General features: G+C 42.4%; 1 protein-coding gene across 2 annotated transcripts in view; it reads right to left on the bottom strand.

Moving 5' to 3' along the window:
- Positions 1-560: 560 nt before the first annotated feature.
- The window catches only part of CMTM8 (CKLF like MARVEL transmembrane domain containing 8), a 42,938-nt gene continuing 24,668 nt past the window's right edge, over positions 561-18,830 (bottom strand). The window contains exons 3-5 of one of the 2 annotated variants that reach the window (XM_063450678.1): positions 9,631-9,804; positions 2,719-2,838; positions 561-1,298 (exon numbers count right to left, since the gene is read on the bottom strand). In XM_063450678.1, coding sequence (XP_063306748.1) covers positions 1,221-1,298; positions 2,719-2,838; positions 9,631-9,804 — 372 coding nt within the window. In that variant the 3' untranslated portion in view covers positions 561-1,220. The remainder of the gene's footprint in view (positions 1,299-2,718; positions 2,839-9,630; positions 9,805-18,830) is intronic. The other variant, XM_063450679.1, reaches the window with a different exon arrangement.

Genomic DNA, 18,830 nt, shown 5'->3' with positions numbered 1-18,830 from the left:
ACATCTAAATTTTTTCAGCCACCCTCCTGTTTCTTACCTTTTCGTCGTTGCAGGAGGGTGGCTGGGGCTGATGGGAGTCGGCTGGCTCTCCCTCTTAATTGCCTGGCTGTCTCTCCTCCTGTGCAGAGTGAGCTTGGAGGAAGTGACCGGCTGGCTTTTAAAAAAATTTTTTTTTACAGGGGCCCGGTCGCGCTATTACACAGCCGCAGTGCTGACTGGGCCCTTGAAGATATAGGGCAGCGTGCGGGCCCGTGAAAACGATCATGGTTGTCACCCCCTGATGGTGGCCCAGCCAAACGCCAACGTGGGGCACATTTCTAAAATAGTAGTTTCAATAGTCATTACCAACTTAATTTTTAATTTTTTTTTAATTTTAATTTTTTTTAAATCAGCAGACTCCAATAACTACTATAATCAAACCAATCCCTATATTGTTAGACTTTCTTATAGGAAGAAAAAAAACAAAACAAAACAGACATTTGTTGTTGTGTAAACGCATACAAAACAGAGAATATAGAATGTGCATACAAATAACAGGGAGAAAACAAAGCAAGCATATCATTTCCAGTACTTTTATTACATAGTTTAGTTTATTTTCTTTTTTGGCACAATATTAAATTTAAAGTTAAGACATTTTTCACATAATATTATAGAGTGTGAATATTAAAACACAGACATTCATCCTACAAATATACTCTTTTTTTCAGGCTCCATGCATGCTTCTCCCCCGCCAACGTCAGCCAGAAAGGGAGACCTAATGTGTATGCGCAGCATTGGCTGCGCTCGCATTAGGATTTCCCCATAGCAAAGACTGAATCAATACTTTCCTATCTGAAAAATCTGACACTGGAGGTCCTCATGCAAAGCGCGAGGATGTTCAGCGTCAGATAACGGACCAAAGGTCTGTTTCAATTCTGGAAGCGCCCCCAGTGGCTGTCTGGCAGACAGCCACTGAGGGCATACTTCGAGCTGCATTGTAAGCTTTGCAGTTCTCTGGAACTGCAATGTTTAACATTGCAGCACTAAGTGCAATAGGGACATCTCACCCAGACCACTTCAGTTAGCTGAAGTCCCTATTGCACTTAGTGCCTACAGTGTCCCCTTAATAAACACATTGTAAATCAAAGCACTAAACATTACAGAGGTGAAGTTTCAAGGTGCAACTTGTTCAAACGTTGTGCAGTGTATGGAATTTGTAACAGTTTCTATTCGACTTGGTATTAGCTTCTCGTTCTCCAAGACTGGAAACTAAAATATGTGCTTCCAGCATAGCAGGCTGTGACCAGGAAGGCAAAAAACTATAAAAAATAAATAAAATATATATATATTAGATACAATTAGATAACAATGGATTGTGAATTGAGATATAGGCATATCAAATTAAAATGTGAAAATGTACACTGAGTCTTGCAATGGATTTTAATGTGATTCTTACAGTTTTATGTAACATACCTTACGCTTTCAAGGAAGTTAATTTTTTTATTAAACACAAAAGTAAAAAAAAAAAAAAAAAAAAAAAACAATAAAAGGCATCATAACCACTAGAGCCCAGACTGGTTCCCTGGTTATGAGGAAACAGTTTAGTAACCCGGTGCCCACTTACATGAGCCCCTGCCGAGCTCCAGGTATCCTCTCCTGCCGCTGACTAGCTGGAAGTCAACGCAGCCACCATTTATTCAGACTACCATTCCGAAACAATGAATCCAACTCTCTGCATTCAGGAATTCTAGTTCCGGGCTGGTACTGGCTAATGACAACTCCAGCAGCAGTAAGGTTAAACTCTGTACGTTCAGCATTTCATAGCGAAACGCTGCACACACAGACTCCAGGCACCACTGAAGTGGTCATAGTGCTTGGAGAAACTTTTTTTAAAGTGCTGTGGGTAAAAAAAGCTACACAACAAACAAAATGGGGAAATGTGAATTATAGTTCCAGTTGTAGTCCAACTAGGGGATAGTTAATACATATGTATGCAATGAGAAACGTGTAGTGTGAATATATGCGCAATCTATTTCTCAGCAAAGAAAGAAAAAAAAGAAAAAAGAAAAATCTTGTTCAGTCTTCTCCGCCAGAGGAAATCCCCTTGATATTGGTCCTTAAAGGGTCACTCCAAAAACTATAAACACAACAGCCTGCTGTAGTAGCTAGTGCGCAGTCCCATTGTAATCTTTCTAACCATTTTGGCATGGGTCCCACCAGGTGCCTGCACTGCTTAGGATTTTCTTGCTTTATAGAAACTGGGTGACATTTTTGTGCAAGATAGGAATTTACTCAGGAAATTATTCATTGGCATAGATACGTGGCTTCTACAGTGTGAGAAGACTACAAGCAGTAAGGATGCCTGACATGAACCAAGGTAAGTGTCCAATCATGCTAAAAACATTTTGGCAGTGTAGGGTGGGGTGAGGTCAGTGAACTCATGGCAGCATAACCACTAGAGCAGACTGGAGTAGTTATGGTAGAGGGTTTCTTTAATTTCACCCACAGGATCTACGCACCATATCCCCTTTTTTGTTGTAGTGGTTAGGATTTGTTTATGTATTTAAAAAACAAACAAACAAAAAAAAAAAACCAACAATTTAAATGTAGTTTACTCATATTGCAGATATTAAAGAAACACTTAAAAAAAATTAGTTGTTCACGCAACTGCAGTTGAGAGATACCTTTTAACTTTAAGTTTGTTTAAATAAATGTAATCCATGTTGCAACACTACTTACTGCTGATGCGGTCCAGCTGTCGTAGTTGTGCCTCTGATGAATATCTTCTGAAACAGAGGTTGCATCTACAATAGCAGCGATGAGATATAAAACACAGGCACTTCCATTAAACCACAGCCCCTAGTGAAAAGAAAAAAAACACAAAATTAGACAGCTAAAATGCTGACCCTGGTATTAACAAAATAAATGCAGATTATTTACTAAAAAACAGTAATGTTTTCGCTCATTTTCTATAGCCTTCCCACTTGCTTTATGTCTGGAAAGCACAGTGCCCCTTGGTTAGGAATTATTCCCATTTGCCCACACACACACCATTCTTATTCTCAAACTGATGTCTTCATCTCTCCACACTATGCTCAGTTTTGTTTTTGTTTTTTGCTCCCGACATATTGTGTTTAGACCATGCCCCTAATCACAATGCAGTTGATCAATTCTGCTAATTTCAGTTCATGGCCCTTGAGGTTGAATTCTCTACTTTTATAAATTACGGAACTTTATGAATTGATCTGTTCTAATATTACCAATGATTTTGTGGAGATCTCCACATCAGAGATGGCTTCACCTAGTATATGGGCTGCCCATCATGAGGCTTTGCAAGGCTCCTTTATCAAAACATATATACTTTAAAAAAAAAAAAATGGCTAGCATCCTTTCAGTATCTAGCGCGAGCTGGAATTTAAGCACAAATGTAACCCCTCCCCTTAGACGTATCAGGACTTTCTCTACACTCAACAGGACCTTCAAGTTTTTAAATATGCCTCTTGCGCACTCCCTCAGCAGCGAATCCTCCACTCAAACTGGAACATCTATTAAGGATACTCAAAGTACACTCTTTCCCTCACTACAGGTATTACATTAATATACATAATCACTCCCCTGCTCACTCTACTGTGGACACAATCAAGATTTTCCACCTGGAGTATTAAAGTCTGGTTTTGCTCACCTGGAGGAGGACTCCATTATTTATTTAAAAAAACAAACAAACTCAAAAAAAAAAAGAATGAATCTCCTTGACTGTATACACCAATCATGACTTTCGGCTGAGTGTAGTCCCTCCCCCCATGTTGAATCCATTATTTCTTTTGAGTTTCTGAGCTCCATTAATACCCATTGACTTTAAGATATTTTCAACTGCATAGTTGTGCCCTTCAAGTTAAAATACGTTCCGCAACTACCAGAGACTTGAAACATTTCAAATCCACTTGTTTGCAGGTGCGTCTGGGTGTCCGGGGAGAATGCTGGGAAGGCGGGCGGCGGGGTGGACGCTTCTCCTTACTTGGCCCCTGTCTTATGTCGTCTCGGGGGGCTGCCGTTTCCACTTCATGTGGCATTTTGGCGGACTTTGGGTCTGTGCTCTAATCGCCTCCAAAAGTCTTCACAGATCTTACTGAACCTGGCCTCAAAGCCCTCTCTCCAGGCCTACAGGGTCTCATGAGGTTGTGGCTCGGCGGCCATCTTTGTTACTGTATGCGAGCTTTGTTCCGGCCGGGTACTCCCCTGCTGTAGGTCTGAGGGTTTTTCCAACTGGGACCGGGATGACCCCCACCGGTCCAGAGGGGGGGATGCGGGGTGTTGGTATAGTTGCTGCTCGGTTTGGTTCTCATGTTGCAGTTTTTCCCAGCCATCAGGCTGCCTGTCATGCTAGGCCTTAGGCATGGAGTGTGGCAGATCTCGACGGAAAGTCACTTTTTTGGTGTCCACGAGCTCCCACTCGATGCAGCAATGAGCCTCCGTTATGTTGGTCTGTAAAAACCACAATTATGACGAATTTTCGTTGCTTTTAGGCTTAGCTGTGCCAGAGCTCTCTGCAAGTATGTCTGGCCAGCTCTGCTGTCAGGCCCCACCCCCGAAAAATCAATTTTTAAATAGAATTTTTCCCAATCTACAGGGAGTGCAGAATTATTAGGCAAGTTGTATTTTTGAGGATTAATTTTATTATTGAACAACAACCATGTTCTCAATGAACCCAAAAAACTCATTAATATCAAAGCTGAATATTTTTGGAAGTAGTTTTTAGTTTGTTTTTAGTTTTAGCTATTTTAGGGGGATATCTGTGTTGCAGGTGACTATTACTGTGCATAATTATTAGGCAACTTAACAAAAAACAAATATATACCCATTTCAATTATTTATTTTTACCAGTGAAACCAATATAACATCTCAACATTCACAAATATACATTTCTGACATTCAAAAACATAACAAAAACAAATCAGTGACCAATATAGCCACCTTTCTTTGCAAGGACACTCAAAAGCCTGCCATCCATGGATTCTGTCAGTGTTTTGATCTGTTCACCATCAACATTGCGTGCAGCAGCAACCACAGCCTCCCAGACACTGTTCAGAGAGGTGTACTGTTTTCCCTCCTTGTAAATCTCACATTTGATGATGGACCACAGGTTCTCAATGGGGTTCAGATCAGGTGAACAAAGAGGCCATGTCATTAGATTTTCTTCTTTTATACCCTTTCTTGCCAGCCACGCTGTGGAGTACTTGGACGCGTGTGATGGAGCATTGTCCTGCATGAAAATCATGTTTTTCTTGAAGGATGCAGACTTCTTCCTGTACCACTGCTTGAAGGTGTCTTCCAGAAACTGGCAGTAGGACTGGGAGTTGAGCTTGACTCCATCCTCAACCCGAAAAGGCCCCACAAGCTCATCTTTGATGATACCAGCCCAAACCAGTACTCCACCTCCACCTTGCTGGCGTCTGAGTCGGACTGGAGCTCTCTGCCCTTTACCAATCCATCCATCTGGCCCATCAAGACTCACTCTCATTTCATCAGTCCATAAAACCTTAGAAAAATCAGTCTTGAGATATTTCTTGGCCCAGTGTTGACGTTTCAGCTTGTGTGTCTTGTTCAGTGGTGGTCGTCTTTCAGCCTTTCTTACCTTGGCCATGTCTCTGAGTATTGCACACCTTGTGCTTTCGGGCACTCCAGTGATGTTGCAGCTCTGAAATATGGCCAAACTGGTGGCAAGTGGCATCTTGGCAGCTGCACGCTTGACTTTTCTCAGTTCATGTCAGGGTACCTGAAGTCTCTACCTCCGAGAGAGGTAGAGATCTAGACGTCTATCCGTCCGGACGGGCTGTGTCCTCTGTTCCTCGCGGTCCACCCGGTCACGTAAACGCCGGCCGCGAGGGAGTCACTTCCTTTTGTAGCAGGACGTCCGGAAACCGACGTCATGAGGCCAGCCCGGAACGACCTGTCACTCAACCCTTTAGAGACTAATCAGATCTCGTCGGAGGCGTGTCTATCCCTCTGAGCCAGGGTATTTAAACTTGCTTCTCCCATTTGCTCATTGCCCTGTCGTGGTTCTAGCCTGTCTAGTCACACAGTGCTCTGGTATTTTCTGTTATCCCTTTGGTTCCGACCCGGCTTGTTTGACTTACTCTGTTTACCTCTGTTATCCTTGACCCGGCTTGTTCCTCGCTTACCTGTCCTCTCGTTCCCTCGACCTCGGCTTGTCTCTGACCATTCTCTATACTCTCCGTACGTTAGTCCGGCCATTCTAAGGTCCGGTATACGTATCCTGTACCTGTTTGTACTCTGCGTGTTGGATCCCTGTCCCGATCCTGACAGTTCATGGGCAGTTATTTTGCGCCTTGGTTTCTCCACACGCTTCTTGCGACCCTGTTGACTATTTTGAATGAAACGCTTGATTGTTCGATGATCACGCTTCAGAAGCTTTGCAATTTTAAGAGTGCTGCATCCCTCTGCAAGATATCTCACTATTTTTAACTTTTCTGAGCCTGTCAAGTCCTTCTTTTGACCCATTTTGCCAAAGGAAAGGAGGTTGCCTAATAATTATGCACACCTGATATAGGGTGTTGATGTCATTAGACCACACCCTTTCTCATTACAGAGATGCACATCACCTAATATGCTTAATTGGTAGTAGGCTTTCGAGCCTATACAGCTTGGAGTAAGACAACATGCATAAAGAGGATGTGGTCGTCAAAATACTCATTTGCGTAATAATTCTGCACGCAGTGTATATATATATTTACTAGAAAAAGTGCTAGTGTGGTGTAAATATCAACTTATGTTCTTTAAAGGGACACTATAGTCACCTGAACAACTTAATGAAGCAGTTTTGGTGTATAGAACATACCCCTGCAGCCTCACTGCTCAATCCTCTTCCATTTAGGAGTTAAATCCCTTTGTTTATGAACCCTAGTCACACCTCCCTGCATGTGACTTGCACAGCCTTCCATAAACACTTCCTGTAAAGAGAGCCCTATTTAGGCTTTCTTTATTGCAAGTTCTGTTTAATTAAGATTTTCTTATCCCCTGCTATGTTAATAACTTGCTAGACCCTGCAAGAGCATCCTGTATGTGATTAAAGTTCAATTTAGAGATTGAGATACAATTATTTAAGGTAAATTACTACATCTGTTTGAAAGTGAAAGTTTTTTTTTCATGCAGGCTCTGTCAATCATAGCAAGGGGAGGTGTGGCTAGGGCTGCATAAACAGAAACAAAGTGATTTAACTCCTAAATGACAGTGAATTGAGCAGTGAAATTGCATGGGAATGATTTGGAACAGGAATTTATCGGAGACCCGATCGGTATGTGAATAAAGGCCTTTTACTTCCTGAAGACCCGTGTCCATATCTCTATGTGTGGCTTCTGTGGTTTGTTCCTGTTATTTCCCCTGTAACAAAACCAACTATAAAACCAAATTTTTAGCAATGTCAGTTTGTACTAAAACAGTGACTTTAAATGCCTAAATCTAAATTTGTTAAAAATAAATAAAATATGAAAAGACTCTCCCACTGAGATTAAAAAGTGTGGGTGACATGCAAATCTAAACTGTATATAGACTTTTTTTGACATCTTGTTACGACAGCTTAAATTGGATTTAAATTTGCATAAATTCACAGACATTTCTCAGTCTCAATTAAAACTCAAATAGTGTACATGAGAGTTTATCGATATGGGTCTGCTTAAAATAATGTAGCTGGGGGCACTGACTATAGAACCACACTAAAAGTACAAAAGGAGAACTTTAAAAAAATATCTGTAAACGTCATGAATAAAAAAAAAATAGAATATATATATATTTTTATTATATGTTTCTGCCCACCTTTTTGGGCACCCTGTGTAAAAACAAGCCAGCTCTCTTGAAACCAGGATTACACTCGCAAGCGACTTGGAATACTGCAGGATTATGAACCATTTAGAATTATTGCATATAGAGTTAGAGTAGGTGTTTAGGATTATTGAAGTCAGGGTTAGTATTGGGATACACTGGTTATTAGGGCGAGTTAAACATAGTATTAAGATCAGTGGTGTACATACCGCGGTCACAGGGGTCGCAGCTTGGACCAGACCAGTCACTCCAGGGGGCCCGGCCGCCCGCCCTGCGGACCCCTGTGACCAGGTACCAGCCACCGTCTTTTGCGGCCCCAGCCCGCATGGCAAACCGCCGGGGCCGCTGTCCAAGGGGTCCATCGGGTGGCCCATGCTGTTCAGGCCACCCGGTCAGCGCTTTAACAGCGCGACCTGGCCCCCTGAAATCACACGCTGGGAGGAAGTTACTGCACGTCACTCCTCCCAGCTAACACACAGATCCCGCGTGGGAGGAAGCCGAGTGGGAACTCTGACTCCTATCAACCTGAGCCACCACTGGACCCCAGGGAAAGTCACCCTCCTGCACCTAAAAGGTAGGAAACAGGAGGGTGACTTAAACATTTTGTGTGTGTCTGTCGGTCTGTGTGCCTGTCTGTGTGTGCGCTTATGTATGTATGTATGTATGTATGTATGCGCCTGCTTTTGCACTTGCATGGCAAGTATATGCAATGTGGTCAGGAGATGTTGGATGGTAGACCTAGCTTGACAGATGTCTGTGGATATGCTTCTTAGCAGGCCCTGACTCTCGGAATCGGTCTGGACATCAGCCTTCATGTATGCAAGGTACAGTTTTAGGGCCTTCATAGTCGTCCATGTGTTGCATATGGCCCTGGAAAGGATGCCAATATCTCTGATCTCGGCATGAGCAAGAGCTAGAGGCTTTTGGGATCTGCGTCCCATCGGTGTAGCACATTTAAAGGAGCTGGGCTGTGTGGTGGCCCATAGGATAGCCTCTTCATATAACTTGTGGGACTTACAGGTCCGAGGAGGTGTGAGGAAAATTAATCCAAATGAGTTGAGCGCATATTATAATAAAGTGCTCAGTGCATTATCCAAACTCACATAAAAGTGCAGAAATGCCTATCGTTCACCAATCTCAATAAAGAGCTCACAATAAATACCTTAAAAATAAAAATAAACACAAGGTTGAGGTTCATTTATTACTGCCTGCTAAAAGGATATTTATCCTGCATTATTGGATTGGTATATCTTGGGAGAATCTAAACTCAAACAACTAAAGCAAAACAAAGCAGTTTTTACACATGGATATTTTGTGATTTCCTGAGTATTTTGTTAGAAACCTCCAAACTATCTTCCATCAATAAATGACTAAGGTATGTCTAGAAATACAGATATACCTTGATAACATCCCATAGCAACTAGAATGAAGTAAACACATTTGAATATGGTAAAATGCTTAAAAGGAAACGTATGCCTTCATCTGACCAATTCTGGATAACTTCCTATGCTGATTACATTACAAAATGTTTTGCTTTCATAAATGAGTGCTAGAATGATATCGGAGTTCTATTCATACCTTCTTTACTTTGAGACCATATAATGGGTCTCTGGTTTGCATATGAATGATCATGGCTACAATCAGTTAATCTCACATTTAGTTTAAACTTGTTTTCACCCTTTATCTGTGTAACCTTTAAAATACCCATATAGTTTAACTAAAACTTTGCTAAATTTAATCTAGTAGTTCCTTTACACGTCCACAATATGGGGGGAAAAAAATAATAAAAAAAAAAAATTAAAATTAAACACTTACAATTAGCGTCCAGGGTACTTTTGGTATTCTTGTGTATGCCCTTGTAATGTAAATTATTAAAAAGAAGACTGAGAGCACCCAGTAAAATACAGCTACGAACATCACCCAGCCAAAAGCAGGGAAGTGAAAATATTCAGACCCAGCTATTAGTGCCCAAACCAACAAACCGAATACCTAAAAAAAAAAAAGAAAAAACCAAGATCAGCCATCTGTGAACTGTAACAAAGAAAAAAAACACAACTTACTGAACTTTAATAACATTTGTGCTCAAAGATACCCACCACTCTCATATTAGACAGGAACGCAAGCTGTGTAAGTGGCCACCACAGCAACCACACTTTGATGGTAAAAACAAGCTCACCCGCATTACCCGGTGTTTGGTCTCAGCAGGAGATAGGAATACAGATTTGTATTTAATGCTTTGGTGTTCCTTTAGAACTTTTCTATACTGTACACTGTCACTAGCGCCTTATTGCTCCTGTCTATCTATACAAGTCCTCCCCTAGTTAGTCATCCGACACCATTTACCTCTCCTACACGTACGCTCAGAGATGAGCATTGAGGATCTGATGCACGTGTGTTGAGTGCCATGCACACATCAAAAACTCATGAGTAATCCAATGCTGGGACAGCCCTCACTGCAACCACTACTCCTAGAATTAAGTAATTGGGTCTAATGACTTTTTCCTGATCCAATGCTTCTCATTAAAAAGCTTTTTTTTGGTTGTGCATAGATATACAATACATGCTTGCAATGCTCTAATTGTATATGCAAGTGAGACAAGGTTCAACATTTGAGGCATTTAGAGGAGTCTGCACATTTTAAAATAAATAATAAGACAGGTATGACATGCATTAACAAACCGTTGCAAAGTTAAATAAGGATATCTGCGCGGGTTAAAGGACCACTATAGGCACCCAGACCACTTCAGCTCAATGAAGTGGTCTGGGTGCCAGGTCCCTCTAGGGTTAACCCGTTCTGCTGTATACATAGCACTGTGATTGGATCAGGCCACCACTTCTGATGATGTCAGACGCCGGCGATCGTGGTATGGGGACTCACCTGGGAGCCCAGGGAGTCCCCCTCCGTCAGTTTCGGCCCCCCTGGGCCATGTGATCACGAGGTTCTTGTGAGGACCTCACGATCACATGGACGGTGTGACAGGGACCTGCCTGACAACCCTGCACTATATTTAATCCTGTAACTTTCCAAGACACCATAAAACCTGTACATGGGAGGGTACTGTTTTACTTGAGAAACTTTGCTGAACACAAATATTAGGGTTTTAAAACAGTAAAATGTATTACAATGATGATATCGTCAGTGACAGTGAAGTTTTTTGCCTTTTTCACACACAAATGGCCCTTACACGGACAATATAATTGTTGTGATACGTTTTACTGTTTTAAAACACTAATATTTGTATTCAGCGAAGTCTCCTGAGTATAACAGTACCCCTCATGTACAGGTTTTATAGCGTTTTCAACAGTTACAGAGTCAAATATAAGGCTTGCGTTTCAGTTCTCACATTGAAATTTGCCAGATTGGTTACGTTGCCTTTGAGACCGTACGGTAGCCCAGGAATGAAAATTACCCCCCATGATGGCATACCATTTGCAATAGTAGACAACCCAAGGTATTGCAAATGGGGTATGTCCATTTTTTTTTTTTGGAGCCACTTAGTCACAAACACTGGCCAAAATTGGCGTTCAAATTAGTTTTTTACATTTTTCACACACAAACAAATATTAACACTAATTTTGGCCCGTGTTTGTGACCAAGTGGCTACTAAAAAAGACTGGACATACCCCATTTGCAATACATTGGGTTGTCTATTTTTGCAAATGGTATGCCATCATGGGAGTAATTCTCATTCCTGGGCTACCATACGCTCTCAAAGGCAACATAACCAATCTGGCAAATATTTCAATGTGAAAAAAATGAAAAATTTAACATGCTATATTTGACCCTCTAACTTCCCAAAACACCATAAAACCTGTACATAGGGTGCACTGTTTTACACATGAGACATCGCTGAATACAAAAGTGTATTTTATTGCAGTAAAAACAAACAGTATTATGACATTCACAGTTAGAATGTCACGTAGAACTAAAAATTTTCTCCCATTTTTCAATATTCTATTCATATTAAATTAGGTTTCATATCTAAATATTTGATGTTAAATAAAAGCCCTGTTTCCCCTGAATAAAATGATATATAATAAGTGTGGGTGCACTTAATATGAAAGAGGCGAATTACGCCTGGACTGACATACAGCGCAAATTCAAGGTTTGTTTTTTTTATCACAACCTGTACATTTGGCTCAGTCCTTAAGGGGCTAAATGGTGTATATTCCAGAGAAGTGTAATTTCCACTTTAATCCAAGGTTTCACCAGGAGAAACAAAACAAAAAAACAAAAAAAATGACCACACACAAAAAAAAAACCCCATATATTTTTACATTACCAGAGAAAAAGAGTAATCAATGCAAAAGCACTACATTATACTACTTGAAACTTTATATAAACATTTTCTCTAAACTACAATGGCTAAAATTTGCACTGTCTGCCATTTTGTAATCCTATGATGGATTGTGTGCATTAATTAGCCATCACATGAAAAGCATCTGAACTCTTCATGACTATTTATTAGTTGCTGCAAAACAAAATTTGCAGAAATAAATGAATCTTCTGAAAGCATCATTTTAAAATGACTTCTAAAAGAGAAACGGACAAACAAAAAAAACCAACAAATAAAAACACCACATTGTTTACAGGCTTGCATTATTGCTGAATGAGTGTTAGAAGTGTCTAATATGGTAGCATCCTATGCACTTTGCCAACATTGTGACTTATTGCTAACTGTCCCATTAAGAAAGCTGAAAGCATCCATCACTGATGGGATCTTGTTTCAAATAATGAACACAAAAAGGTTTAGTACAGGCCAATTACTACTAATCCAGTATAAATGCTAGGTCAAATTACCAAACTGCATTTCCAAATATATACTCTAGATGGCACACAAAGAACACAAAACTTGCACACAAAAAAAAACAGGTAAACCGCAAGTAAGCCAATGTGTTGTGTTATATCCTTGCTAAAATGAAAATGTTAATTTACAGAACTACTTGTCTTTCTTACATTACACACAAAGAATATATCTCTTTTTACCCATTCGGGTAAAATTTATTTAAAAAAATAAATTAAAAAAGTTTATAAATTTCCTTCAATTTTAGTCCAATGCATGGACATTTCCTGCACATAGCAGGTACCAAAGCTTTCAGGCACATGTCTAAAGTGATTATGGTGCCACAGTTGGACTTCTTACATGGGGTGCAACAGACGTCACTCCACACCTCCATTACTTTAGTCAGAGACAGAAACTCTCTGTCTGAGCTAATCCTGGCAGCACAAGCCTTAGCTCATTGGCTGAGAGTGATCAGCTAACAATCTCAGCCAATAAGCCGATCCTGCACTGGGCATTACAGTGTTCTGCTTGGTGTCCGCCCTCCTCATTCAGTAAGCAGCACAAACGTTAGTCTACTTACTTTTTATCCCTGCACCAATCCCTCGGCTACTAAAAGGAAGTGCCTCTAATGGCTGTTAAAGCCAGTAAACAATGCTGTTATGCAGAATGTCAATGTTTTCCGGTGCAGGGTTAAAACTACACGAATATGGCACCTAGATAATTTCATTGCGATGAAGTCGCTTGGGTGCCTATGATGTCCATTTAATCTCTCAATGGGCTAGTGATATATAGATAGGGAGATCAAGGTTAATAGATCATAGATCAAGGTTAACAACCACATACATTTTTTGCCTTCACAAGGATTTCAATTACATTGTAGGTTGAAGGTTACATCCATTCTCCAATTATGTTCCACGTGGACATTGTAATATTTGTGTATCATTAAGATACCTCTAAATGGACATTTCAGTTATTAATCACATTGGTATTTAGGTTATTTTTGTTACTGTACTTATTTGTCCTTCATGGAATGGTTTTGTGGTGGAATCTCGGTAAAAATAAATTTAGTAGGCCGAGATTACCACGTGGCATGTGTACGTGCATATGCTGACGTATCGATCAGTTGGTTGCACGAGGCAAGATACGATCAGTAGTGTACGGAGCATGTGCAAGAATACAGGATGTAGTATTCCCCCTCCTCCATTGTGCTGGACAAGCCATGCGGTCAAACAGGAAGTTAATTCTTATTTGTGTTGATTGGTTAAGAGAATGTGCGGGTGGAGCTTAATATGGGAGGAGTTGTGTGCCTATATAGGGAGCCTGCACTATTGTCCGGGGCTCAGAACTTGCTGTATTTTGGTGACGCTAGTCCCTCTGAGTCCCGATCGGTGATCCAATAAAGAATCTCTTCCTTCCTGAAGAAACCTGTGTCCATCTCTCTGTGCTTCGCTTCCGTCAGTTTCTCCGGTATCATTTGGTGCATTGGCCGGGAAGCTCATCGTTCAACGGTAGCTGAGAGGCAGAGGCGTGAGACGGTCTATCTTTGCCCACGTTCTCTACGGCTGCACCCCTGAACTTCTGCGTGGACCTCCCTTCGTCTCGGCGCCACTGGTCTGTTGTCCAGGAGATCATCGGCCTCTACGTGAGAAGTGCTGGGGTGTCCCCGTCGATGAGTGTGAACTCAGGTTCAGGAACGAGGAGGTAAGACAACTGCTGTTTTAGACGGCAGGACCCACTAGGGGTATACCGATTGTGCGGTAGGCCCAAAGGGGTTTTGAATCTGTGTATCTGCCCCCTCTGTCGGAGGGAAGGAGCGAAGGCGCACCGCTCGATCGAACGCTCTTTAGTCAGACCGTTTGATTCTGTTAGTCAGGCGGGGCTCTGGTGTAAATAGCCCTAGCCGGACACCGGTGTCTTGTCTAGACTAGCGTTCTAGGGTGTATATTTTGTTCGCTAGGTCGGAGGGACCGGGAGACTAAGCGGCGTCTGTGTAAATTCGGTTTGCTAGCTCTCATCCTATCTGGGCTAAGTGGGAAGGCGTGTAAATTTGGAACCCACTAGACTTTTGATAGTGCGACTAAGAGGCGTCTGTGTAAATTCGGTCCTCTAGCTCGCTATATATGGTGATTGGGCAGTGTGGCTAACCAAAACGTATGTAGATTGTTTTTAGGTAGTCCATTCAAGGTACTGGCCAATAGTTTAGTTGGGAATTGTAAATGTGTTAAAGATTGTTTAGTAAAGTGTATATCTTGTTAGATAGCGCGAGCTCAGCCGTCTAGCGAGAGTGTTAATAGTGTGTTGCTGTATTATAGTGCACGGTACCATAACCCTGTATATTTACTGACACTGTATATAAGTACTAATCATTGTCGTCCATTGCATGTTTAACACCATAACCACTAATAATTGTATTGTGACCTTAACTTGTGCTTTGACCTATGCTAACCGTACTGTAACCGCTATTTGTAAAAGACGATGTTACTGGGGTGTGTTATAGACGGGTAATTCGTATATAGAGAATTATAGCGTGGGTGACTGTATAGTTACGCCAAAGGGCATAATATTGATTATCTAGTGACTGGTGTAACAGCTGTGTGTGTACGGGAATTCCCTGAGTGTTTATTGTGTTATTGTGTACGTTTCACTTGGTAACTGTACCACGTGGTGCTGTTGCCAGAGGAAACGGGTGTGACTGTTGAATAGTACGCGTGTATAGTATTCGTTGTCGACGACGTTCCATTGTTAAGTATGGGTGCGTCGCAGTCAACGATTCCGGATCCCTTAGGTTGTATGGTGAAGAATTTTAAAAAGGGATTCAAGACATGTGATTTTGGGGTTAAAATGTCTCCTGTACGTTTGGTCACTTTGTGTACTAGGGAGTGGCCTACTTTGGTTGCGGCATGGCCGCCACGTGGCAGTTTGGATCCAACTCTGGTACAGCGCTTACACGTGGCTGTATCGGGTAGGCCTGAACTTTACGGCCAGTTTCCTTATATTGATTGTTGGAGACAGGCCGTAAATGACTCGCCAAAATGGCTCCGGACATGCCACGAGGAGCAATGTCGCCTCATGGTAGCTAGGACTTGTTCGTCCACTAGGACTGGTGTTAGGCCCATTTTGGACACGCCCCCTGAGTCCGAGATCCCTTTGCCGCCCCCTTACTTTCCGTTAAGAAGAAGTGACGCAAATGCAGGAAGTCCTGCAACCCTCCCCTCATTACCCCCATCCACTTCCGCTTCCTCCTCCAGTACAGGATCCACCCCCCCTCGTACTAAATCTCCCCTTCCGGAATCAGAACCAACCCCCATTAAAAACGAATATCCTGATTTGGCGCCACTTCAGACTTCCGGTCAAGCTTCATCTAGCTCGGCTCGAAGTGTTTTATTTACAACCTTTTCCCAAAACCAAGCTCCCACATCCCCATACCCTATTTCTCCCCGACTGGAACCTATGACTGACGCCCCTCCACGTAGCCCCATACAGACCCGACAGTTGACCGGTGCCCAACAATTAAAACACTATCAGATGCCTCTTCGTCTGAATCCTGGGCCAGCCTATATCGATGCCGCAGGCCAAATGGCACATGCTGACCCAGTCTTTGTATATGTCCCATTCACGACAACCGATCTCTTAAATTGGAAGACCCACAATTCCTCGTATTCTGAGAAACCACAAGCTATGACTGATCTGTTCACCTCAATAGTACAGACACATAACCCGACATGGGCTGATTGCCAGCAGTTATTAATGACTTTATTTAACAATGAGGAAAGGACAAGAATTAATCAAGCGGCCATTAAAGCACTAGAGGATAAAGCCCGTACTTTAAACCAAGCCAATCCATCAGCATGGGCCGCAACACATTATCCCAACACCGATCCCGATTGGAATGTAAATGGTGCTGATATGGTTCAACTCAGAGCCTATAGAGACGCTATAATTGCTGGCATGAAAGCCGGAGGAAAGAAAGCTATTAACATGTCAAAGACAGTTGAGGTGATTCAGAAAAGTGATGAAGCGCCCAGTGTCTTTTATGACCGATTATTGGAGGCATACCGCTTGTATACCCCCTTTAATCCGGAAGACGCAGACAATTCCCGAATGGTGAACTCCGCCTTTGTCAGCCAAGCTTACGGAGATATTAAGCGCAAGCTACAAAAGTTAGAAGGGTTTGCAGGTATGTCAATCACCCAACTAATGGAGGTAGCGAATAAGGTTTATATGAATAGGGAAACAGAAAGTAAGAAAGAGGAAGAGCGCAAGATGCGTAAAAAGGCTGATATGCTAGCGGTAGCGATCGCAGGCGTAGATAGACGGGGCCCAGATAGAGGCGATAGTAGATGGAATGAGGAACCTCTAAGTAGAAATCAATGCGCATACTGTAGGGAAGAAGGGCATTGGAGAAATCAGTGTCCTCGAAGAGAACAGTGTGAGAGAGACAGACCTAGGACAGGTTACGGAAACTTTAGAGGCAGAGCGAGAGGTAGGAGGCGGCCCCGGAGGGAGTAATGGTAATAGAGGGAGTAATGGGAACAGAGGAAGTGTTAGGGAAGACAGGTATATCCCAGCAGCGCGATAGAGAAGGTAGGGACTTTGTAGGATTGGCTGACACTGTCATGGAGGACTATTGATACCGACCGGGCTCCATCCCCCTTGGTCGAGCGGAGCCTATGGTCGATGTATCAATAGGGGGAAAAAGGAGTGCGTTCATGATCGACACTGGTGCTGAACATTCAGTGGTGACTAATCTAGTTGCTCCTCCATCTGGAAGGACTATTACTGTGATAGGAGCAACTGGAAGAAGTGCTGAAAAACCGGTTCTTAAAAGTCGACTCTGTACATTGGGAGGCCACGTAGTAAAACATCAATTCCTTTATATGCCTGAATGTCCAGTCCAATTGCTGGGACGTGATATGCTATCAAAATTACAAGCGCAGATTACGTTCCTACCAAATGGAACAACATCCTTAAAGTTTAATGGACCTTCAGGTATCATGACATTATCCGTACCAAAGGAAGAAGAGTGGCGACTTTATACAGTGTTGACTAGCCAAAACCCTAGGAGTGATGAGACATTATTTAACATACCAGGAGTTTGGGCAGAGAACAACCCACCAGGACTGGCCCGCAATATTCCACCTATAAAAATTGAACTAAAACTTGGGGTTTATCCAGTGAGCCTAAGACAATACCACATCCCGCAGAAGGCTAAGAAGAACATCCAATCCTATCTGGATAAGTTCATACGGTATGGTATCCTAAAATTCTGTACTTCCCCCTGGAACACCCCATTGCTGCCTGTTCAAAAGCCCGGTACAGATGAGTATCGACCTGTGCAGGACTTGAGAGCAGTCAATGATGCGGTTGTTAGTATACATCCAGTTGTACCCAATCCATATAACCTGCTTGCTTTAATTCCGGGCGGGGCTACCTACTTTACAGTCTTAGATCTCAAAGATGCCTTCTTTTGCCTCCGAATTGCCGCAGAAAGTCAATGTATTTTCGCTTTCCAATGGGAGAACGCTGTAACGGGCTCAAAACGCCAAATGACTTGGACAAGACTGCCCCAAGGGTTTAAAAATTCACCTACCCTATTTGGTTCAGCCCTAAGTCAAGATCTATTGGATTTCGAGTCCATCCCAGGAGAGTGTGTATTGTTACAATATGTAGATGACTTGTTGATAGCAGCAGTTACAAAAGAAATCTGTCAGCAAGCAACGCACGATCTACTACACATTCTATGGAAGGCAGGATACAAGGTGTCTAGAAAGAAGGCTCAGTTGTGTTTGCCAACTGTCAAATATCTGGGATTCCATATCTCTGAAGGTCAAAGAATTATGGGGCCAGAGAGAAAAGAAGCTGTGTGCCAAATACCGATACCCAAGAATAGAAGACAAGTGCGAGAATTCTTGGGGGCAGCAGGCTTCTGTAGGATATGGATTCCCAGCTACGCGATACTGGCAAAACCTCTGTACGCAGCTATCAAAGGTACAGAGCACGACCCCTTCTTATGGACCCAAGAACAGCAAACGGCATTTGAAGATGTGAAGAAGGCTTTGATGAGTGCCCCAGCATTAGGTCTACCTGATCACACACGACCATTCTACCTGTATGTACACGAGCAAAGAAGAATGGCTGTGGGAGTATTGACACAGTACTTGGGATCATGGCAAAGACCTGTTGCCTACATGTCTAAGCAATTGGATGCAGTGGCCAGCGGACTTCCACCTT

Source organism: Pelobates fuscus, chromosome 4 (genome assembly GCF_036172605.1).
Source record: "Pelobates fuscus isolate aPelFus1 chromosome 4, aPelFus1.pri, whole genome shotgun sequence".
Taxonomy (NCBI): domain Eukaryota; kingdom Metazoa; phylum Chordata; class Amphibia; order Anura; family Pelobatidae; genus Pelobates; species Pelobates fuscus.
The sequence above is the reverse complement of the archived record's forward strand: the minus strand, read 5'-3'. Positions and strand labels throughout refer to the sequence as shown.